The 24,232-nt window shown below is 60.9% G+C and overlaps 1 protein-coding gene across 1 annotated transcript; it reads right to left on the bottom strand.

The window, feature by feature from the left end:
* Window positions 1–1,491: 1,491 nt before the first annotated feature.
* On the bottom strand, window positions 1,492–22,202 carry IL31RA (interleukin 31 receptor A). The gene is made up of 15 exons (XM_008160143.3): window positions 22,148–22,202; window positions 21,662–21,779; window positions 19,307–19,476; window positions 16,902–17,053; window positions 14,899–15,067; window positions 12,562–12,641; window positions 11,094–11,307; window positions 9,328–9,510; window positions 8,483–8,584; window positions 7,702–7,848; window positions 6,074–6,214; window positions 4,467–4,560; window positions 3,564–3,642; window positions 2,134–2,367; window positions 1,492–1,728 (listed from the first exon to the last, which is right to left on the bottom strand). The coding sequence occupies exons 1-15, from the start codon at window positions 22,200–22,202 to the stop codon at window positions 1,492–1,494; spliced, it is 2,175 nt and encodes a 724-aa protein (XP_008158365.2).
* Window positions 22,203–24,232: the final 2,030 nt, after the last annotated feature.

The raw sequence follows: 24,232 nt of genomic DNA, 5'->3' as shown, positions 1-24,232 counted from the left end.
CCCACCACAGCCCGGAGTCGGGGTACCCTCTGCTTGGTCCCTTTCTGGCCCCAGAACCGTGGGAGGGTCCCAGTGCCTGCCTGGCCCCTCCCTGCTGACCAGCGCTCTGTCCTGGGAGCCGGGAGGAGACTGCGGGGCGCTCAGACGCTAGCAGGAGTGAGGAGTGCGCTGGGACGGCAGCCCTCCGGCCTGTGCTGCGGGGAGTGGCCGGTGACTCCCAGGGCAGGCGGGGCCCAGCACGGCCGACACCAGCCCTGGGCAGACAGCACCTGGCACACACGCCAGCCTCTCCCTGACCCCTCAGAATCGGCCCAGAACACAGGCCTGCGTCACGGACCGAGTGCCGGGGAGCCCCCCGGCTGTGTCACTGCCAACACCGGGGCCTTGGGCCAGAACTGTCAGTGACAGGAACGTGACGAAGCGTCTGCACAGCCGAGCGGTAGCCGGGCGGTCCCGCCCTCGGCACTGACCCCCTCCTGGGAGGACATGCCGCCGGCCCCTCGGCCGCACCCACCAAGCTCACTGCGCCTCCGGCCACATGGCAGCCACATCTGCTGTCCGGTCGCAGTCCAGCCCAGCGCCAGCCCAGTCCCCGGTCAGGGAGCTGACCCCTGCCGCCCGCACAGAGGCTCAGGGCCCCTCACTGTCAGGGGTTCGAGCTCCGGGCTCCACTGGGCACGGGCCGCTGTGGAGGCAGCAGATGCTAGGCAGCAGCTGTCCTGGGCAGAGGCCCCGAGGGCGTGTCCGGCCGCGTGCCCGGCGCCGTTAGTGGAGGTTCAGGGCAAAGCCTCTGAAGTGTGGGTGTCTTTCTACCGTAGGCTTCGGGGCAAGACGGAGGGGCAGAGGGGTCCCGGAACCATGTCCGCTGGGCGGCGGCCTGGAGACGGGCAGACCTGCTGGCCCCGTCGGGAGCCCGTGCCCAGGAATCGCCGTGATCGGGCAGCCCCGGGCCTGTGGGCCACGGGAGAGGCTGTGGGGTGCTGCGGCCCTGGAGCTTCACGGTGACGGGGAGCCTGGCCACATCGGGGGGACATGCTGCGGGACCGACATCGGTGAGACTCAGGCCGAGGCAGAGGGGCGGCCGGGGCCCCGGGGAGGCTGGGGGATGGAGACCCTCCCTCCCATCCGCCTGCCCAGGTGCCACCGAGACCACTGCCCTGGCCACGGGAAATGTGTCTGGACGCTGAGGAGTGGCCCCCAGGCTGTGGCCCTGACCATTCCCAGGAAAGGCCAGACACGGGAATGCCCTCCAAGCCAGGCTGTCCCGGCCTCAGCAGGAGCTTCTTCTCGGAGCAAAAGGAACGACAGGGCTTCACCTGGGCAAAGTGCTGGGCTTCTGTCACCCCTTCTCCTTCTGGGGTCACCTCTGCGCCGCTCGCACTCAGAGGCAGGGGAAACGTCCTCTAACGCGAGCAGATGGGTGCAAAGACGCCCGGCTGGGATGCCGCCTCTGCAGGTCGCCGCCGACGCAGAGGGACCGGCAGGCGGCCTCTAGGTGGCTCTCTTGGTTTGGTCTGGAAGTTCCTCAGACACGAGAAACTCCCTGGTGGTCACCGAGTTTTTCAGATACGGGTTGGGCGCCCCCTCCTCCTCGCAGGCGCTGGCGGGCCCTGGACGCTGGGCAGAAGGGACAAGTTGCTCCTCAGCCTCTGGGCTGGTGCCCTCCTGGCTGCCAGAGCACAGGCTCTGGGGCTCTCTGGGCGGAGCCTCGGCCACAGTGGGCGGAGCCTTGGATGAAGTGGGAGGAGCCTCAGCTGCCATGGGCGGGACCTCGGCCACAGTGGGAGGAGCCTCAGCTGCCATGGGTGGAACCTCGGCTGCAGTGGGAGAAATCTTAGATGCAGTGGGAGGGGCCTCGGCTGCAGTGGGAGGGGCTTTGGATGAAGTGGGAGGAGCCTCAGCTGCCATGGGCGGGACCTCAGCTGCAGTGGGAGAAATCTTAGATGCAGTGGGAGGGGCCTCGACTGCAGTGGGAGGGGCCTCGGCTGCAGTGGGTGGGGCCTCGGCTACAGTGGGTGGGGCCTCGGCTGCAGTGGGTGGGGCCTCGGCTGCAGTGGGAGGGGCCTCGGCTGCAGTGGGAGGGGCCTCGGCTGCAGTGGATGGGGCCTCGGTTGCAGTGGGCAGAGCCTCAGCTTCAGTGAGTGGCTCCAGCAAACAGTAAGGCCTGAAGGGGGAGGTCACGTACTCATTCTTGTCCCCTCCCAGAATGTTTTCCTGGCCCTTTCCCGCTTCCTCTGCGGAAACCTCTTCCTGGAAATTCCCGAAGTTCACTGCCAACTTGTCAATGAGGTCACTGGGGGCAGCATGGGGCTTGAGAATGCCGTCCTCTGTGCTCACATCATCACCCTCCTTCAGGTTCGGCTTATCCTGGAAAAGAGAGGGGGCACCCCCAGGGGTCATTTGGGGGCTAAAGATGAGTCACCCAAAGCTCAATGGGCCTGGGACACCCCATGCCCATGTCTCCACGTTCCTCCCAGAGACCAGCGCGGAGCCCCTCACCTCCACGTGCCCGTCCATAACAGCCTGGCCCCTTTCCTGAGAAGAACACACTGCCTTCCAACAACTCCCCCTTCCAGACACTTCCAGGCTATTTCCCACAATCCTGTGCACACCCACAGCTTCAAGGAGAGCACCACCGAACGCTCTCACATGAAAAACCATGATTACAAACCAATGGCTGGTCCCACATCACCTGAAACGCAAGGTGGCCCCTGCAGGGACGAGGTCATCCGTCACCTGTGCATGGCCAGGGCCCAGCCCCCAGCCCCCGGCCTGGCACCTGCCATGCAGCCAAAGACAGGTGTTTGCCGTAGAGGCCGGACCTACAGATTCTTAGAGAAGCATTTAGGTACCAGGCAGCATTGCCTATGAACTCTCCTGGTAACTTTTAATAAGTAGGGAAATAAACAGGGTCATGCTAAAGGAGGGGAAGACAGAAATCAAAACAAGAACTAAAATAACTCAGTAAAAATAATGTGTCCAATGCCCACAGTAGATGCCCATGGTAAACGGACACGTCTGCGTTGGCCACAGAGGCTGATATTAAACTCCTGCACAACAACTGCTGGAGACAAGCGTTCGATGGTGAGGATGTGAAGGTTGTATCTGATTTGGCTTATTTTTACTGAAGAAATTCAGCCTTAACACTTTCAGAACCGTTTTCCAGTGAAAACGTACGAGAAAGGCGGTTTCTATGTGTGAGCCATTCACGGGGAAGCCCCTGCCAGTTCCAAAGCGATTACACCTTCCCCGCCCAGGAGGACGGCCTCCCGCGGGCCTCCGGGGCCCGCGCTGTCTCCCCCACGCCCCAACAGCGGCTCCTGCTCCCCACTTAGCGGCGGGCCCAGCACTCTGGGTCCCCGAGACCCCGCCGACGCCCTGTTCTTCATCCAAAGAATGATGTCAGAGGGTTCTGGGAAGGCTGGCTGCCACCCCAGCCGCCCTGGGAGCTCCTGGGAGTCCCTGCCCTTGGTCGCTGCGGGAACCCCATGAAGCTCGGCCAGCCCGGCTCCCCGCCTGCTGCTGGCTGCTCCGTGGCGGCTTCCGGACAGACACGCGCTCACCTTGAGGCCCCTGCCTCGCCATGCGGCCAAGCTGCTCTCGGCAGGGTTGGGGACTTCCGGCCAACACAGGTGCTTCAACCTGGGAGAAGGGATTTCCACATGGGCTGAGTTCGGGAAGCCTCAGGTGAGGCGCGGGGGTGGGGGGGGGTGGGGGATCCTGGGAGCTGCGTGGCTCCTGGGACAGAAGGGCAGCCCCGATCCGGCTCAGACTGGGGAAGCGAAGCCGCATGGGGGTGAAATGCAAGTCACGCGGGGACCTGGGGGAAGAGACCTGCCCCTCACAGCGCGTCGCCCCACCCCCACTCCCCCAGGGCCTTCTCTGAGGTGATGTCTGGGGAGAGCAGTGCTAAGGCCCAGGGAGTCTCAGGGCGGGTCCGAGGCCACAGCAGGGCCGGGACTTGTCAGACAGGAGTCTGCACTGGAGCCCTGGTTACGACCTGCCCCGGGGGAGGGGGGGGACGGGGGGGGAGGGGGGAAGGGGCTGCGGCTGACGTTGGTGGGACCGTGACTGCCAGCTGCTGGGAGATAGGAGGCTCTCTGGGGGCAGCAGCACCGCCCTGAAGACAGCTTCCTTCCCTGTTGGTGCCAGCCCTCAGCTCCACCCGCCAGCCAGGAGCCCTCTGTGCCCAGCACACGGCTGGCCAGCGCCCTAACTCTGGGGTGCAGGGGTTCCCCGCTCCTGGCTCTGCCTGGGAGAGCAGCTGTGCCTTGTCAGACGAGGCCTGTGGCTGCTCACACTGGGGGCCGGCCTCGGAAGGGCCTGGGCACGGGGCCGTGGGGGACGGTCCGCTTGTGGGCTCAGAGCCCTGCTGAGCCCGGGGCGGGGCGTGAGGGCGCAGCGGGCGTGTGCCAGGGGAACGCGTGGCGCCGCCTCGGGGCCGGCAGCCTGGCTCCCACACTCACTTGGGCTTCTGGAGGCCACAGGCCGCGGCCAGGACGCTGAGGATGAGCATCCCGCCCCCGCCCAGCGCGGCCACGAGGCAGATCTCCAGGACACCTGCGGGAGGACAGAGTCAGCCCGGCGCGCTCCCCCTTTCTCGGTAAAAATCAGAGTAACTCTCTCCCAGAAGCTCAGCGACACACTCCTTCCTGCTTCCTGTCCGTTCCCGCGATGGGAAAAGAAACCTTGACCGTTGCGGCTCCCCGTCGGCTCTCCCTGAGCAGTGTGGACGGCACTGCGGTCAGGGCCCCGCCTCCAGCTTCGTTCCGGTGGCTGCTGGTGGAGCAAACACTGCTCCGGGAAGAAAACCAAGGCAACGAGAACCCCACGCCCTGCCCGCGGGCACGTCCCGGGGCGAGTCCGACAGTCACAGGACTCCTGAGAGGTGAGGTGGGCTCCGGCTGGAGCAGCAGCGGGAAGCAGAGGGGGAGGCGGGGCAGGTGCGGACGACCGCCAGGGCAGGAGTCTGGATTTCACTGGAAACAACAGAAGCCGCGGGTGGGCAGCAGGCAGGGCCTGGGGTCTGCACTCTGGCGGCCACCTGGGACCCACCTGGGGCTCGGGGACAGAAGCCGGGCGCCCGTCCTCTGCAGACCAAGCCCCAGAAGCGCCCAGGCTGAGGCGGGCTCCTGCCCCCGTGAGACCCTGCAGACAACGCCATGAGCTAACACAGCCTGAGCTGAAAACACAACACGGTTTTAAAAGATGGCAAAGAGCAATTTGAGGACGAACTCCAAAAAGGCAACGCTGGTCCATAAAAGCAGAACATGTTTTCTCAGCAAAGACACATTCTACACCCACACCTTCCAGATGGGAGGCTGTTCCCAGCCTTTTGGAAGGGGCCGAGCAGGAGGCTTTCGGCCCCGTACAGCAGCCCCAGCAGCTGCGAGCAAACGGCCTTCCTTCCTTCCCTGTCCTAGACAAGCCGCTCGTTCCTTCACACCGTGTCACTGCATCCCTACATCCCACCTCTCGGCCGGGACTTGGCAACGTGAACGGATTTCCATTCTCCCACCCGCCTCTTCCCTCAGCTCCTCCTCGTCCCATCTTCTGTGTCTCGTGACCATTTCTCACAACCAGCTTAGGAAGCCACATTGCATTTGGTATCTTCGTTGTATCCATCAGGTTGTTCTTGCTTCCTCTTTCTAATGGGAAAGCTGATAAGTGGAACATGTGATGTACTTTTCTGCTTAAAAAGCTCCAAAATGATGAGGGCGAGTCCCTTCCTGCTCCACCAAGACCTCCCTGAGGCCCCGCCACGCAGTAACCTCTGACACGGAGGGGATGGCCTTGAGTGACAGCTGGTTCAGGGCTGAGAGTGAAATTGGCATGAACGTGAACCTCCTCCTCAAGGTGATTTGGGGCCACCCACGAGCAAGGAGCCAATGGCCAGTCTCTCTGAATTCAGCTCGGTTTGCCCTCCCTCCCTCCTCTCCTCGCTGCAGGCCCTCCAGGAGCCCCTGTGCCTGAGCAGGTGACTTTTCTCCCTGTGCCCGCCCTCCCAGGGACACCCTGCCTGGGCAAGGCCACCTCCCATGGCTGGGACGTGCGGGTCAGGAGGGCTACTCACTGATTGACAGCGTCTTGAAGTTGATCCTGGTGCCGTTGACCCCCCCGGCGCTGGTGCTGGCCATGACCCGGACGGAGTAAGAGGTCTTTCGCCTCAAGGACTCCAGGCCACACCGCAGGGCGCTGGCGCCGACCGTCTTGGCTGAAGGAAACACACAGCCGGGTCCGACTGAGTAAGAACATTGGAACCAGGCTGGCAGCTCACGCCCCACCCCGCTTCCCCTCAAGGCGAGCTTATCGAGGCGACCAAGGGCCCGATGACGGAACGCCTAGGAGGCCTGGGGAGGCGGTCTGACTCCACGCACACCGGCAGCAGGAGAAAGACTCTGCTGGACTTCACCAACAGTAAAAGCTTCTGTCCGAGCGAAAAGGCAGCCACAGAGCGGGAAGCATATTTGTAAGCAGGTGTGTGATAAGGAACGTGTACCCAGAATATAGTTAAAACCTTTCACAACTCAGTAACAGAAAGACAACGTAAAAATGGGCGAGGGGATTGCAGACTTTCTGCTGGGAAGATACGCAAAAGGCTAAGCACACGCCATGCTGCCCCACATCGTCAGTTCTGAGGACAATGCCGCTCGAAGCCACCTTCAGACGGCGCTTGTCCCGCTAAGGGCGGCCATGGCCTCTAAGCAGCCCACAGCCGGGGGTGAGGTGTGGGGGACGAGTCCTCGTTCGAGGCTGCGCTGTGAGGCCTCGGCGGGAAGCCTGGGGGTTCTGCGCTGAGCTCAGCTAGAGGCACCGCCGGCCCCGGAGCCTCTCCCGGGCTCTGTCCCGGAGTTCAAAGCAGGGGCTCTCACCGGTGTCTGCACACAGACGCCCCCAGCACCCCGTCAGGCCTGTTCACAGCGCACCGTCCCAGCCGCCAGGCCAAGAGGCGGACACAGCCCCGTGCATCCAGGAGGGGTGAGCAAGCGGGGGCTGTCACCCCGAGTGGCCCTCAGCGATAAGGGGACAGGACTAGCGCCTCCCCCAGGGGCCCACTCGGGAGACACGATGGTGAGTGGGAGCAGCGAGACCCAGCAGGCACGCAGTCTGTGACCACTTCCATGCGAGAGACGGAGCGGTGCTGCGGGTGCCGGGACGGGGAAGAGGCGGCAGGAAGGGACTGGTTGATGGACGCAGCTTTCTGCGTGGACGCAGACAGGTAGGACCTCGCCACGTGCCCGGTGCCGTGGTCGTGCACTTCCCAGCGGTGAGGCGGTGCGTTCATCACGACAATCCGCCTCCACAGGGACCCGGGCCGCGCCCGCAGGCAGGGTGTCGGCAGGCAGGTGGGCTCCAGAAGTGCGCCTCAGCGGGGACAGGCGGCGCCGCGTGAAGGATCCGCCTGGGAGCTGAGCACCAGCCCTGGGTCTGCCCGCGCCGCACCCGCAGCCGGCGGGAATGCGGCCTGGAGCTGCCAGGAGTGCCCCTCCGAGCCGGACCAGCAACCGGATTAACCCCGGTTCCCACAGACCTGCAGGGACTGACACCCCTCTCACCGATTCCAAACCCTCCACCGGGGGGGGGGGGGGCACCAGCCCCCGTTTGCAGAGGGCCCAGGGAGCTGAGGGACGTGGGGAGGTTGCAGCCCCCCACCCCAGGGGAGGGGTCCTGGGGTTTTCGACGTGGCTGGAGCCCCCTCACCGAATGCCTCCCCGCCCTCGGCTTGGTAGAAAATGGTGTAGCTGCGGATGAAACCGTTTCTCTGATGTTTGGGAATCTCTTCCCACGTGATGGTGACAGTCTTCACGCCGATGCCCTCCGCCTTGGTCACGGGACCTGCTGACGGGACTTGACGAGAAGGGAGAGACTGTGAGCACCCAGCCAGCCCCACAGCGCCCGCCCTGCGGGGCTCTGCCCAGCCTCAGACCCACGCGGGGGGGGGGGGGGGGGGCGGGTGATGAATCGGCCCCTCTGGGAGGATTGTTCTCTGGACTCATTGTCTGAAATGAGGGAAAGGGACTTTCTCATGGGCCTCACTCCAATCTGACACCCAGCCCTCCGTCTCCCATCGTCCTCGCCTGTACCAGACAGCGACGAGCCCGCTCCATGGCTACTGGGAGGGCCGGGGTAGATTCCCACGTGGGATCTGGGAGATGTTAACTTCCAGAAAGACAAAACAACATCTGAGAGGTTTGCCGGTAAGACCCTTGCTTATTGCTACACAATTAAAGATAATGTCAGCCCGCCCACATGGCTCAGTGGCTGAGCATCGACCTATGAACCAGGAGGTCACGGCTCGATTCCCCGTCAGGGCACAGGCCCAGGTTCAGACTCCATCCCCAGAGAGGGGTGTGCAGGAGGCAGCGGATCCATGATTCTCTCTCATCACTGATGTTTCTCTTTCCCTCTCCTTGCTGCTCTGAAACCGGCTGCGGCTGGACGGGCCCCAGTGCCCCCCCCCCCCAAGGCCCCCCCCACACACCGCCTTCCTTGGCATAGGCCTGGACAGAGTACGGCTTGCCCACACGGTCTTGCCACATTGGATACACGGAGATGTTATAGCACTGGAGGGGGGTTAATTCATCTGTAAAAGGAGAGGAAGAGAGCATTACATGCAGGGCGTGGCGTAGAGAAAGAATGCCAGCCTGGGAGTTACGGCCTAAGACTCACACAAGCTCTCCTAGTCCTCTCGTGTCCACATCTGGAAAATGGGGAAGTTAGGGCGGAGGGCCTAGCATCTATTCCTGTCCTAACATTTTAAAATTAATTCTTAGAACGAAAGCTGCACCCTCTGACGAAACGACGGCACCCCGGAAGGAGAAGTGAGACAGGCCCCCCCACGGCCCAGCTGTGGCTCAGGTGCTGACCCCGCGCCCTGCGCACGCCGACGCCCTGGGCCCGGTTCTCGGCCTGCGTCCCGGCAGGTGGAGGGCTCCCTGCGGGACGGTTAAGTATGAGAAGTTCGGGCTGATGGGATGGGCGGCTCCGGCCTCACTCATGTCCCACACGGCTCAGGGGCCGCCCTGAAGGGCAGGCCTTCCCGGCACCAATCCCCTGGGAAGGGGCCGCTGACAGGGGCCACACCGAAGGGGCCCGGTCGGACAGATGGACCAAGTCTGGGGCCACCACACGGTCGGGGGGTCTGGGAAGAGCTGTCTGATGTGCCCAGGCCTGGTCTGACCCCTGGCGCCCGAGCAGCGGTGCTGGGAAAGCCGAGAAGTGCGGCCCAGCCCGCCAAGTGCTGGCACCACGCTCCCGCCGAGCCTCCGCGAAGGACGCGGACAGTGAGCAGGAGGCCTCTCCGCGAAGGGCGTGCGGCCGGGCTACCTTGCCGGATCGTCCAGTTCCTGGCCCCGGTCACCGCCTCCCAGGACAGGGTGGGGGGCTCGGAGTCCAGATCCGGGAGCCACTCCACCATCCATGAGTCCGCGTGCGGAGCGGAGCTCTGCCACGCCACCACCAGCCGGTCCTGCGAGAGACGGGCCTGCACGGCGTCGATGCCCGGGAACGCTGTGGGCAGAGGGGCAGACCAGCCTCCGAATGCGTTCCCGTAGCCGCTGCCGCCACCCCGCCGCCGCCTCCACGCGCACCCGCTGCCTCAGCGCCGCTCGCACCCGGCCCGTGGGCAGCCGGGGCTCAGGGCCTCCACCGCAGACCCCGTGGTGGTGCCTCACCCCTCACTGTCCCTTTCCTCGCCCACCTCGATGGCCACGTGCCTCTGCTCTTCCCCTTTCTCCCAAACGCCTCTCGCTGCGGCGCTGAGACGAGGACTCGCCTTCACAGGTGCCCGGCCCCTCCAGGCACAGGGACGCCAGCCGCGGCCAGAGCGAGCCTCTGAGGGTGGGTGCCAGGCCCGCCTGGGCTCCAAGCTGGGGGTGGTGACCCGAAATCCCACCAGGGCTTCGGGTGCCCACTGCCCAGGCTGGCCTCACACACCCGCCTCGGACCCGCCTCCCGGGGAGACCTGCGTCTGCCCCAGAAAGACACGCATCCAAAGCACCTGGTGCCGCCCGGGAACTGGCCGCGCTTGCTGCCCGCCACGCGGGACACGCTGCCGGGAACAGGCCACGAGGACCCTCTCACAGAGAAGCTGAGCTCTGGCTTCCAGCCCAGGCCGGAGGGGTCAGAGTTCACTCCAGCCCAGGCCGGAGGGGTCAGAGTTCACTCTGTCTATTGAAAGTGCTGTGAGCACCAGAGGGAGACCGCCCGCAGGTGCGCCTGGCAACCCCGTCCCCGCCTCACCACCCACCACCCACCAGGGCCTTCAAAACCAGAGCCCAGTCCTGAAGGAGCAGGAGAGGGGTACTCCCCGTCACAAACCCCAAAGCTCTGGCGCTGCAGCTGGGGGGAGGGGAGGGGTTTGGTGGGGCCAGGGGTGTGGCTCCTGCTACTTCCCGGCCGCACCGGGGCTGTGAGCCCAGCAGCCTCTGCTCCACCCTCCCACGTGGCGCCGAGGACCCACCCAGCTGCTGGTGGGGGGCAGGGCCGGGTGCTGCCCACCCGACGGGTCCCTCTGAGGAAGAGCCAGTGGAATGAGAAGGACATGGAGCCTGGACGAGGCGGGCGGGGCAGGAGCGCTGAGCCAGAGTCCACCCCCCAATCCGGGGGCTCCCTCCCCTCTCCACCCGGCTCACAGCCCTCAGCCTCCACGGTGAGGCTCTGGCACCCACGCGGTCGTCAATGGAGGCGAAGGGAACACAGGAGCGAGCACAGCGAGGCGGGCGCGCACAAGGTCAGTGCCCAGGACGCGGAGGGTCTCGGGAGAGCACCGGTCACAGCACACACGTGGCGCTGTGCCCACATGCAGGGCTCGGCCAGCGTCCACGCTCGGACACAACAAGTTGCATGTGGAACGCGTGGCCTGGGCCTGTGTGTCACGTGATTGATGAGTCTGACTCTCACCACAGGCTGCGCCCCAAGGACGCGACCTCCAGGGGCTCAATGATCAGCAGACGCCGCTCCTCCCACCAGAACCTCGAGGCCTCTCCTCCGCTGTCATCCTGACGGAGAGGCAGCCTCCAGCGGCAGGCGGCCCCCTGGCCCCCTGGCCCCCTGGCCGGCGGCATCTCGTCAGGAGGTGACGCTGGACTCACCCTCCTCGGCGGCGGCCGGGATCCGCAGGGTGGCGGCCGGACTCTGGCCCAGCGAGTTATAGGCCACCACCGACACCCGATAGGCCTCGGCGCCCAGCGTCAGCTCCAGCTGCGGGTGGGTGGTCACGGTCTCCGTGAGGTTGGTGGTGTTTTCCGGAAAGAACCAGACCCGGTAGCTGAGTGCTCTCTCCAAGGCCTTCTGAGCACGGGAAACCTAGTTTATTGCCAAAAACAACAAAGGAAAGGCCCTGAGCCGGTGACAGATGGTGAGGGGAGCGGGGTGACGTCAGCTCTTGTGTAAACAACACGCAGGCAGGTACCCTCCTGGGGCGAGCAGCACCCACACCGCGACCTCCCACCTTCCGGGGCCAGAGAGGGAGGTGCTGGGCCCTTGGCGTCAGCGTTAACGGGGCCTCGTGCCCAGAGGCTGGAGGGTGCGGAGGCCGAGCAAGCAGCGGCCGTTTCCTGTCGCTGTGTCTCCCGCCATCCCACACGGACAGAACATGCGCTAAACCCAGAGCCACCAGGGCTGTCCTGGCCGTGGGTCACCCCTTGCCTGGAAGGCCCTGCCTCTCTCCACCCCCGGCACCCAGGCACCCAGCTCGAGGGGCTGCCCTCTCAGTCCTGAGTCCTGGGTGACAGGCCCAGCTTCCTTCCAGCCTTAACCTGCTCTGCCTCTGCCTGCAGGTGGCCCACAAGGCCCCACCAGAGACCTGCCTCTGCGCTTGCCCTCTGCACCGTCCCGACGTCCATGTTCCACACGAAGGACAGAGGGCCAGGGCCTGGATGCACACCCAGGACCTGCAAGGTGACGCTAACCCTAGCCCTACCTGTAACACTATCCCTAACCCTAACCCTAGCCCTAGCCCTAGCCCTACCTGTAACACTATCCCTAACCCTAACCCTAACCCTAGCCCTACCTGTAACACTATCCCTATCCCTAACCCTAACCCTAACCCTAGCCCTAGCCCTACCTGTAACACTATCCCTAACCCTAACCCTAGCCCTACCTGTAACACTATCCCTAACCCTAACCCTAACCCTAGCCCTACCTGTAACACTATCCCTAACCCTAACCCTAACCCTAGCCCTACCTGTAACACTATCCCTATCCCTAACCCTAACCCTAACCCTAGCCCTAGCCCTACCTGTAACACTATCCCTAACCCTAACCCTAGCCCTACCTGTAACACTATCCCTAACCCTAACCCTAGCCCTAGCCCTACCTGCAACACTATCCCTAACCCTAACCCTAGCCCTAGCCCTACCTGCAACACTATCCCTAACCCTAACCCTAACCCTATAAGGTGACCTACAGGCTCTGAGCTGGGAAACCACTGGGAGATCTGGGGCATCATAAAGCCTCTTGGGCAGGAAATTCAGGAGGTCAAAGTTCAAGAATCACCGCTTCTGGTGGAAGAGACCCAGGTGATAAACAAACGGAGACTGAAGACCCCAGAGCACTCACCTTCCACAGCAGCCTCACGGGGCGGCTCCCGTTCTCCCGAGCGGGTCCCAGCACTCTCCACAGATCCAGGCCCAGGGGAGCTGCAGGGAACAGACAGGCTCAGCACAGGGGAAGGGAGGGGAGGGGAGGGGAGTAAAGGGGGAGGGGCGGGAAGGGGAGGGTTAGGTTTCGGGGCCATGGAAGCCAGTGCTTGGGGAGACAGCAGGATCAGTGCTGCCAGGACCAGTGAGGTGGGAACGGCGTGGCTGCAGGACTGGAATCAGCCCAAGGAAAACAGGACACGGCGCTCGTTCTGATGACTTCCTGTGAGCTCAGAGAGAAGGTGCAACCAACCCCCTTGGAACAGAACACACGGCTCAGCTCAGTTCAGATGATGTGCCTCACGTCTCAGTGTCTGCTGCCGCCCGCCGGGATGCCTGACTCCACACGGGAACGGAGAGGCTGCCAGTGGGCGACGGAGCCCAGTGCTCCCAGCCGGGGGGGGGGGGGGGGGGGGGCCGGGGGGTCCCGCCCTCACAGCCTGCACAGGGCTGACTCTGGAGGCGCTCGGTCTCCGCGCCTGCAGACCGGCTGGAACCAGCCCACCGCCCTCGCCTGCCAAGACCCGGCCTGGCTGCTCTGTCTTCAGTTCCATCACGACCTCGGGCGTCGGGGATCACCCGGCAGGGCTGGTAGACGCATCGCAGTGGAATGCAGATGAGGTCACACGTGAAGCCGAACAGTTCTAGCTCCTTCCACGGGATCACGGCCCAGCTCCTGGGAGACCGGCCCAGCCGCTGGCTGTGCCCACTCTGTCTCTGTGAGGACAGTGGGAGGAGGAGCACCGCCTGGGCCATGAGCTCATAGCAGTGAAGCCGAGTGGAATATGTCACGTGTCACGCAGGAGATATGCACCTGCTTACACGCGGGTAAATGCCTGAGCACGCATGTTGAAATCCACAAGGAAACAGGTAGTGCTTCCACTTAGATATCCCAAACAATTACAAGAGGTTTGAAATGCACATGGCTTGTGGAGGAGAAGTGGGAGAGTGGGGTTTCGGGGTGGAGGTGCGCGGGAAAACAAAGGCACGGGCTCCCCGTGGCCACGTGGCGGGTGCGTGCCGACTGCATGAGCCAGGGCCAGACCAGGAGCGCCAGCTGGCGGTCCTCACCCACAGCGATGGCTGCAGCCCGACCGGCGGCCAGGCTGAGTCTGGATCCTGGCCGTCAGCCCGCGGCTGAAGCGGACACCAGAGACAGGCCAGACGCGATGCGCTAACGGGAGGCCGAGCCACACAGGCCAGGAGGTCACGGGAGCATGACAGCTATGGGAGGAGGCAGGCTGTGCAGACAAGACCCCGAGGGAACCTGGTCTCCGGACTGCCGGCCCCACAGTGCGGCAAGCGGGGACAAGGAAACCACCCCAAGGACACCCGGACTTCCGTCCTGTCTCCATGGAAACCACCCTGAGGACACCTCCAATCAGTCCTGTCTCCAGGGAAACTGCCCTGACCTGGCTGGGACTCCAGCCCCGTGAAACTCGGGGACTTGTCAGAGCCGCCCCAGGAAACGCCTTCATTCATCACACGCTTGCTGGCTGCTGGCTGGGGTCAGGCCCGCAGGCTCCTGATTTACAGAGAACAGCACACCTCAGGGCCTCTGAGCAGCCTGTCAGCCTCTCTGCAGCTCAGCCCCTCACCTCCAAACGGGGGTCTGCACATTTCCTAGGGCCTCCAGGAGGATCACATGATAACCGGAAGTCTGGCATTGCTGGATGGCATTGTGGGCTAAACACATGATTTCACGTACTCGCTGAACTATCACAGAAAAGTACCTGCCTCGACCAACTCCATCTCACAGTGGCATTCCATGCGGAAAGGGGCGGTCAGGCACTGAGGCTCCGGGACAGGTGTCCTGCCCAGGCCCCTCGAGCCAGGCTGGGGCTCACGGTGAGCCCACGCCTCCAGCGGGTCCCAGGGATCGCACCTCAGCCAGCGGGCCTTTCTCCTCCCTCCTGTCCCGAAGGGCGCCTTTCCCCGCCTTCGTCAGCCCTGCCTTTCCATTGTGAGCAGGAGCTCCGGGGTCCACAGTGTGGCCTTTAAGTTGTCACAGGAGGCTGTGAAGTATTACACCGCTCTCTACGGGGGACCTCCCCAGAGAACCCACTGTGCTGGGTTCCTGCCTTCGGGACAGAAAGCTGCTGCGGTGGCTGACGCCCTGGGGCCCAGCTTAGCCTGTGACGGGGAGACCCTGCAGAGAGGAAAGGCCCAGACACCCTGGCTCCAGGACTGGGGCTCCCTGGTTCCCGACCACCCACCCCGAGCAGGTAGAGGGGGCCGAGGGGGTCGGGGCACTTGCCTTCCTCCTCGGTGGCCCCGCTGCGCACTGGGCTCCAGCCACTCCAGAAGGCGGACTCCCGGGCCGCACAGCGCAGCGCCACCTCGTACTCCGTGAAGGCCTGCAGCCCCGTGAGGTTGTAGGTGTGGTTTCTCTCGATCCCTTTTTCTTTTTCGAAGCTGACTTCCATCTACAAGGCAGAGACGACCTTGAGCTGGTGGAGACCAGTTATCTTTCCATTTCTCTCTTCACTCCGACCCTCTCTTAGCTTACAGAACTAGTGGCGTTAGATCTCGAATCCTACCCTTTACCACATGCGATGTCCACAAATGAACCTCCCCGCAGGCCGGGACCATTCGCGCCCAAACAGGAGGCGCCGTCAGGGTTTGAGCTGAGGCCCGAAAGGAGGCCCAGGTGCCTGGCTCCCAGACTCCACCTGCTGCCCCCGAACGGGGCTGCTCCCCGCCTGCTTAGCCACCGGAACCTCCTCACAAGCTTAGCGATGGCCGTGGGCCAGGGCCAGGAGCCCCCGCCGCCCTGTGATGGGGCCCAGCTGGAGCCAGACTGGCCTTCAGCAGGAGGCCATCTACAAGTAAACCAAACTAAAACAGTAATCTTCCATAAGCTCATGCAGGGAAGTCTAATAAGTTCTGTTTTGCTTTTTAAGCTTTTAAAATCTATAATATTTGTTTTTTAAATCTTTGGAATGTCTCCTCCTGCGCTGCAGGCCCCTGGCCGCGCTCGGCCTGCCTGCGGGTTCCCGGGCGACGTGCTGAGGGCTCTGCCGAAGGCACCCCGGGCACCTGCCCTTCTGAGCCGGGACCGAGGGAAAGGCTGTCGGTGCCGTGTGGTCCGTGCCTCTGCCCTGGTCGGGATCAATCAGCCCCCACATAGGCTTACACCCCAAACTCCCGCAGCTCCACCAGGCAGGACTCCAGCCCAAACATCAGCTTCACCAGGTTTGTTTCCAACAACCTATCCGGCTCCCAGCGGGAGGAAGAGAACGCGTTATAAGGCAGCACAGGCGTCTTAGCAGATCTTGTGGGGGAAAAGTTTTACAGATTTAACTGGTTTAATCGACTGGCAGCTGAGAGCTAATAAAGTAAGGTATTCACAAAGCAGTTGCTCTAATTCCAGACTGCCGGACGGAGATGCGAGGGTATCTCCGGACGCCGAGGCACTGGTCGGAAGGAGAGGCTGCGGGGATCTGGCCTCCCAGAGTCAACAGTTCTGCTCCCAGTCACTGCCCAGAGGGGACAGTCAGGCCGCGCAGCAAGAGATGTTTGTGAAACAGAAATACAAGCCATACGCAGAACACACGCGGTTCAGACAATCAGGCCTCCCAAGAGAAGAAGGTGGCCAAAGGCTTAAAAAATCAATTCGAAGAGAAGGGCTCCACACGGCAATAATCACACGAAAGGCTAAGCAACCTCAGTAAGGTGGGTGTACGAATCCCAGCCCTCAGGCTACTGTGCCCAGAGAGGTGAAAAGTAGGAGCGCCAGCATCACATGACACCGTGAGTCTTAAAGGCACAGTAACGAGAGAGACAAACCAAGTACTAAATGAATGGACTCGTTCAGGAATACAGACTGAAACCATACTGAAAAGCAGAGAAGTTCTGACCACGAACATCATGAGCAGCTCTCGGGAGCTAACGACCATTAAGGAGCTCACGGTGTTAAGCTGACAACGACAGTCTGTTAAATGCTTATGATGTTCCGTTCGCTTTGCGAAATGTGTATTTTATATCAGAGCTTCGTAACATGGAAAAGGAACGAGCCACGCCCAGCCTCTCCGGCAGCCGACACAGCGAGACGCCCCAGGTGGATGCAAAAGGAAGGTCCTCCTCGCGCCCGTGTGCTCAGGACGCAGGCGCCTGCGGTGAAACGCTCCCCCCGGAAAGGCGGGCGGAGGGCGCGCTGCGCTGTCTCCACGTCCAGTGCAGAGGAGAGCACGTCCAGCTTGACGCCAGCGTCAGGCAGCCCCGCTCCGGCCCGGTCGGAACACCCCGCACATGACTCACCCAGGGGGTGCTGTTCGCTGTCCTGAACCGAAGCCGGCATTTTAACTCGGAAGAGGCGGGGGCCAGCTCGGGCTTGGCCCATTGTATCTGAAGCATCCGTTTGATGCCCAAAACTGGTGTCACACTGTAAATCACCGGTGGTTCCATTTTTACTGAAAATAAAAATCACATATTTGCAGATCAGAACGTGCTCATAACATCTACCCCAAACTGAAGAAACTACACCCAGAGGGAAATGCTGGTGCGTATTCTGTGCTGGGCTGGGTGCAGGTGCAATGGGAAATGGGGAGGAAGAAGTGTCCGAGGAGGGAGCACACACCCCTGTGGTCTGTCTGTAAATCAGCCTTTCCTGAGGGGTCAGGCCTGAGGAGCAGAACGGAGAGAAGAGGCCCTGGGGCTGGACAGTGGGCGGGCCCGCCACGGCCACGCCCCTGCCCGCCTCTCCCCAGCGCCAGGATGGAGGAGTGCCTGTAGGAAGCTCCTCCCCTCCCCTCGCCTCTGAGCACCACAAACATTCTCGCCCCAAGTCTTTCTCTTTGAAAATGTGTTATTTTTTTCTGGTTATTAAGTAACATATGCTCATTCAAAAAAATCTAAGTATAGAAACACACAAAGAAAAACATTAAATGATCCATAATGCCATCAACCAGAGATAACCATTATTAACACACAGGTATCTTTTCAGGCTTTTTTCTACACTGAGTGGCCAGATTATGATGATCTCTGAACGCATAATAATCTGGCCACTCAGTGTATATATACAAGGCCTGGTGCATGAATTCGTGCATGGGTGGGGTCCGGCCAGCCTGGCCAGGGGAGGGGACATGGGCGGTTGGCCGGCCTGTCTGCTGGTCGAACTCCTGGTCAAGGGGACAATTTGCATATTAGCCTTTTATTATATAGGATTATATAGGATATACACTGAGTGGCCAGATTATTATGCGTACAGAGATCATAATAATCTGGCCACTCAGTGTATGTAACTCTTTGCATATTTTTCAAACAAAATTAATATTGTGCTAAATAAAGCCTTTCTCTTTCATTTTTAAATCCTCACCTGAGGAGTGAGGATATCTTTTCCACTGATTTTGAGAGAGAGAGGAAGGGTGGGAAGGGGGAAGAGAGAGAGAGAGAAAGACACATTGATTGGTTGCCTCCTGCTTGGGCCTCAACAGGGTCAGGGACTGAATCTGCAAACCAGGTACATGCCCTTGACCAGGAATCGAGCCCGCCGCCTCCTAGTCCGCCGTCCTAACCACTGAGCAACCAGCTAGAGCGAGGCTTCCTCTTTTTAAATAAAATTATGCAATCAGCATATGCGCCCTCTCTCATTACAAAGTCTTCAAAACACCATTATTTCCAAGCTTCAGGATGTTCCCTCTCATGGGTGAGCAGAACTTGTCTGCCCTTGTCTCAATCACTGCATTCAGTGTTCCCGAAGGCTCCCCAGAGCGGAGCTGGGCGGGCACAAAGCCGCATTAACACCTGGCCCAGGAGGCGCGGGTTTTGTTAAGTGAGTGAATGAGGGGGGCCGCTGCATCTCTGTCTGGTCTCGTGGTTTCCTGAGGCCCCTCAGGGCAGAGGGACCAGTAAAAGGTGTGAACATTTGTCCGTGGCTTCCACACCTGCCACTTGCTTTCCAAAAAGCTCCACTAGTTGCAGCTCCATCATCATGGCGTCAACTCCTCTAACCACCTCACACGTGCTAGACTCACTGTTAAGGAGGTAAAACTGGGGTTTGGAAGGTTAACGTTCTCCTGGGAAGCCAAGCTGAAATTCACTTGCACCCACTCCAAAGTCCCCACCCTTCCCATGAAACCAGGCTCCTCCCGTCGGCCTAGACACAACCCTATTGTGCACAATTGTGTCACCCAGGAACCATGTCATTCGTGTCATTAATCTTCACCCTCAGAACTGCTCAGAGAGAACCATGTATATTGAGAGATGTCAGCAAAATGATGGCGAGGAAATTCCCCAAGGTTTTGTTCCCCCATAGAAACCCGAAAAACAAACACACCCCCCACAGAAAGCGCTTCAACTGATCTGGTTGGAGCTCTGGAAACAGCCAGAGGTTTGGTTTGCATTAGCCAAATGCATACCCATCAAGGAAAAGTCCCCTTCGCCCTGGCTGGCTTGGCTCAGTGGATAGAGCGTCAGCCCATGGACCGAAGGGTCCCGGGTACAATTCTGGGTCAAGGGCATGTACCTCAGTTGCAGGCTCTATCCCCAGCCCCATGCGGGAGGCAACCAATAGATGGGTCTCTCCCATATCGATGTTTCTGTGTCTCCCCTTCCCTTCCACTCTCTCTAAAAGTCAGTGGTAAAAAATAGCCCAGGTGAGGACAAACAAAAAAGGGGGAAGTGTATCTGAGAAGAGAGCAGAGAACATATCCAATAACACGTACCTATGGTAACTAAGGGCCAATGTGTCACGTCAGACTCCACGGTCCCGTCCGCATTCTGAGCCTCCACTTGAATGGTGTAACTGTCCGGGATGGTTATTGGAGGAAAGAAGGAGCAGGAAGTGGGAGTCTCGCTTGTAGGATTACAAGTGTCATTTTTATGTCCGGAAGAGCTTTGAAGGAAAAAGCGGTTCAATGTGAGTTTGGTTCAGCAGTGTGGAAACCTAGCCAGACTTAATGTGTTAAGGGCGTATTTCTTAGGTTCAGTCTGGGTTTCTCTTGAGAACTTAGACCAGAGGGTGTTACTCCCTCTCCCCAGTCCTCCCTCCCCTCCACGGAGAGATGCAGCTCTCTGCGCCCTGCTGCCGAGGTGCTGAGGCCACGGAGACCTCTCTGGGCCCGACGAGCCTTTCCTGTGGGTCACAGTGATGAATGGGGCCCCTAGGATCCCAGGTTCCAACCTGGAGAACTGCTTCATAACCGAAAAGACTCAGAGGGTTTGTTAAATAAATGATGGTAGACACATAACTAGAATGTAAAATGATAGCTTTTAATACGCCTACATTTATTCACACGGAAAGCTGCCCATACTCTATTACTGGCGAGAAAGAGCAGGATTCGTATTATCTACCAAATAATCACATTTAGATCAACGTGTGCATTTGCATAACTATTCTCAGAGGTATCTGGAAAGGTCTTCATCAAAATGCTAACATTGTTACCTTTGGTGATGGAATTTGGGGTGATTTTTAAATATTCTTTATGTTTTTAAGATCAATTTTTTACCACAGGTATATATACTGTTTTCAGAAAACTCATTGAAACATTTTCCGAGACAGATCACTGAAATCCTGCCCAGCTATAACCTGACAAGCCCGCACACACATCGGCAGGACCCCCGCCCCGGGGGTGCAGCTCTAGCCACGTGGCTCCGGGGTTCGGCAGGAGACCGAGGAGGCTGAGGCCAGGAGAGGAGGGCCTGGACCGGCGCGCACGGGAGGCGGCACGTCACGGGGACCCTGGTCACCGGGCCTTTCCTGGGGTCGGCGAACCACAGCCAGGAGGTCAGAGGCAGCCCACCCCGGTCCTGCGTGGCCCTCAGGCTAAGCACCGGCTTCCCGTGGTTCAACGGCCAGGGAGAGAGCGCAAGACGACGATTCTGCGGCCTGTGAAGGTGTACGTGGCGTGCACATGCCAGTGTCCAGTGAGCTTTTGTTGGAAACTCGTCCTGGGTTACCACTGTGTGCGAGGCTCTCCTGCTGGGAAGGCGGCTGGTCTGAGGGAGGCGCCTCCCTCGGAGCCTAAGACCTGCTCTCGCCTGTCAGGCCCTGCTGGGCCCGGTGACGCTGCCACCGCCGCCGACACAGGGCCGCCAGGCACTGGCCCCTCTTCTGCACAACACAGTGGGCTCCCCTCGCCGCACGGTGACCAGTTACAAGGAGTGAAGAAAAGGAGGGTACATGAGCTCTTGCATTTAAACACCAAACAGAATAAAGCTGGGACCTCTAGGCTCGCTTTGAAGCGGAAAAAACAGACAGACCACCCGTGACAGGTCCCGCGGGGCCTCCTGGCTCCCGGCAGCATGGAGGACGCACTGGGTCTCATGCGCTATTTTCACAGAAACCCTGTCCACATTCACTAAGCCAGCTGGCTTTGGGCGGGAATTATAACAACACTAGAGGCCCAGTGCAAGAAATTCGTGCATGGGGGTGAAGGGTGGTTCCCTCAGCCTGGCCTGTACCCTCTCGCGATCCGGGACCTCTGGCTCCTAACTGCTCACCTGCCTGTCTGATTGCCCCTAAGTGCTCGCCTGCCTGCCTGCCTGATTGCCCTTAACCACCTCTGCCTCGGCCTCCACTATGGCAGCCTCATCAGGAAGGACGTCTGGAAGGTCGTTCGGCTATCTGGTCTAATTAGCATGTTACGCTTTTCTTATTATATATTTTATAATTTTTTCTAATAGAATTTGAACAAGGGAAGTGTGAGGCAGTGAAAAGCCTGACTTCATCCTGGTGGTTGCTGATGACAGGGTCACACAGCGAGTTGGTGGTGGAAAAGGCGCCCTCCCTCCATCCCTGGGCCGAAGAATGAAAGCTTTATCACACGTTCTAGAAGGAGGAGGAATGCAGCTGAATACAGGAAATAGACAGATCTGTCCTCCGTGTGTGTGAAGGGGACAGCTGTCAGCCAGACCACAGCCCCCCCACCTCTGCCGTGTCTGATCCTGTCAGCTGGGCTCAAGCAGCCACACCGGCACCCTGCGGCTGGATGCCCCAGGGGTCACCCAGAAGCTGTCCCCGAGAACACAGACGTCCCGAGCCCGCTTCCTCCCCTCCCGGCACACAACCGTGCACGTACTAAGTCCTCCTGACCCTGTACCACGTGTCACCGGCTTCCGTGTCTGGGCTCCAGGTGCAGGTGAAATTCTCCCTGTAGTAGTAGATGCAAGAAATGTTCTCGGGCTTGGCCGGCAGAGCTGAAACACACACAGACACACACACCCAGTGCGTCAGTGGGTGGGAAACAGGCCAGCATCGGGCGTTCGGAGGAAAACAGCGGACGCTGGGTTGGGTGGTGAGTGCGTGGTATGGCATTTTCTCCCCACCGGGGCCATGGGAGAATCTCACTCCGTCCCTTGGAAAATATGACAGGCCATCTTACCAGGTCGGCACATGCGTCCACATACATCCACATGCACACGGCCCAGCCCCCCCACGCAGGGCCCACGAACCCCCTGGTGCCCCTCCTGTGCCCGGGCCCAGGGCCCCTCTGCTCTCAATGGGCAGTTCCTGTCCAGAGAAGGAATGAGACCCACGCCCCCAGCACAGCGCACAGCCCACCTACCTGCCCGGCCGCCGGGGCAGAGCAGAGGGAGCGCCCACAGCGCCCAGGCCCACATGGTCCCGCGTCTGCGGCGAGAGCGAGTGTCCTCGGTCAGTCAGCTGGCTCCGTGTCGGTTCAGCAAGCCTCGTTCTAGGCACAAACGCGTCCTGAGCCCTTTGTTTTTTCAATCTTATTTCATTTTACGCTTTGACTGTCATCACACAGGCCCCTTGATACTCACTCCATCCACCCCGTCCACATCTATTCTGTCCACAGTTCATTCCACCTGTGACATGGAGAATACACTCCCGGGAGAAATGGGTGAGCTCTGTGGCGCTGAGCCCATCCCTGCCTCGGCCTCGGTTCCCAGCCAAACGCACGGCTCACCGCTTCCCCAACGCACCAGGGTGTCTCCCACCCCACGTTCCGCCCGGGGGCTCCTTCTGCCTAAATGTCCTTCGCCGAGTCTTGGCAGGTGACCCATCCTCCAGAGCCACCTCAGCTGACCTCCTCTGGACACCTGCCTCCTCCAGCGCCACAGGGAGGTGGCCGCGGCCCCGGGCCCGCCCTGCCTGCCACCCCAGGGCGTGGGGCCGTGTACCTGTCCTCCCGGCGGCTCCTGCAGCATCTCCCACTCCCCTAGGAGCCTGTGTTCAGGGCGGTGCCTGGTCTGTGGGATCCACCAGTACCAAGCCCGCCCTCCGGCCCCAGCTGCGCCGTGAGGAAGCAGTACTAGAAAATGGAACCGCACCTCAGCTGCCAGGCCCTTGGAGGGAACATGTTCTCCACCCAGGCGGCCGCTGGAGGGACCTCCCACCACGTGCCGTTTCTGGAGAAAACCACAGAGGCAGCCGCCTCCGATACAAACTAATGGAGAGCGCCCGGGCAGCGTGCGGAGCGCGATGGGAACAGTGGCAACGCCCGGGAGCAGGGGGCCGGGGCCTCGCCTGCCTCAGACACAGGCTGTTCTGGCAACAGCCACCTTGCTGATTGAAATGCGTTTGAAACCGACAGGGAACAACGTCCCATTGTCAGTGAGGAAGAAACGCGTCTTTAACGTTCTCTGTGGGAGGACCGGCGTCTCCACTGCCTCATCGCTGTCTCCAGCTTCTCATCTCATCCAGAGACGTGCCCTCACAAGCCGAGGACGGAGCCGGGAGGGAGCCGGGAGGAGGACGGAGCCGGGAGGAGGATGAAGCCAGGATGGAGCCGGGAGGAGGACAGAGCTGGGAGGATGAGGGAAGGAGGACGGAGCCAGGACGGAGCCGGGAGGAGGACGGAGCTGGGAAGAGGATGGAGCCGGGAGGAGGACGGAGCTGGGAGGACGACGGAACGAGGACGGAGCCAGGAGGAGGACGGAGCTGGGAGGACGGAGTTGGGCAGAGGATGGAGCCAGGAGGAGGACGGAGACAGGAGGAGGATGGAGCCAGGAAGAGGACGGAGCCGGGAGGAGGATGGAGCTGGGAGGAGGACAGAGCCGGGAGGAGGACGGAGCTGGGAGGAGGATGAAGCCAGGAGGGAGCTGGGAGGAGGACGGAGCCAGGAGGAGGACGGAGCTGGGAGGACGGAGCTGGGAGGAGGATGAAACCAGGAGGGAGCTGGGAGCGGGATGGAGCCAGGAGGAGGACGGAGCTGGGAGGGAGCCGGGAGGAGGACAGAGCGGGGAGGAGGACGGAGCCGGAGGCCACGGCTATGATTGATGAATGAAAGCTTCCACACTCCAGAGCTACATGGTGATCCTGAGGCAGGTTTTGCATCTTTAAAACTTTATCAATATTATGTGTTAAATAAAATGTTGGTACCTAAAGTATTCTTAATGGGCTGTGATTATTGCTTGCCTCCTTGTCAGTGAGGCTATGCACCTATTATTTATGAAGTTTGAAAAGCTCAGTTTCCCCAAGGGAGGAAGTGGCAACGTGGTGGTGGTTGAGGATGGGCATGCCTGAGGCTGGCACTGCCGCGTGTGGGCCGGACCTCTCCCCACTTAGCCATGGCCTCGGCGTTCTCGTCCCGAAGCCATGGCCTCGGCGTTCAGCGCTGTCGAGCCGCATACCAGTGCGTGGGGTAAAGAAGAGCCCGTCCTGCCCTGGCTGGTTGCTCAGTGGT

The sequence above is a fragment of the Eptesicus fuscus genome, chromosome 4, assembly GCF_027574615.1.
Source record: "Eptesicus fuscus isolate TK198812 chromosome 4, DD_ASM_mEF_20220401, whole genome shotgun sequence".
NCBI lineage: Eukaryota > Metazoa > Chordata > Mammalia > Chiroptera > Vespertilionidae > Eptesicus > Eptesicus fuscus.
Note: the sequence above shows the minus strand (reverse complement) of the source record. Positions and strands in the feature narration are given on the sequence as shown.

What these genes read in the sequence shown, in the direction of transcription:
- IL31RA (XM_008160143.3), bottom strand. Translation starts at nt 22,202, where the DNA reads ATGTGGGCCTGGGCGCTGTGGGCGCTCCCTCTGCTCTGCCCCGGCGGC. An exon ending in CTGCCCCGGCGGCCGGGCAG is followed by an intron (nt 21,780 to 22,147) that starts GTAGGTGGGCTG and finishes TGTGTGTTTCAG; the next exon opens with CTCTGCCGGCCAAGCCCGAG. An exon ending in CAGCGAACAGCACCCCCTGG is followed by an intron (nt 15,068 to 16,901) that starts GTGAGTCATGTG and finishes TCTGCCTTGTAG; the next exon opens with ATGGAAGTCAGCTTCGAAAA.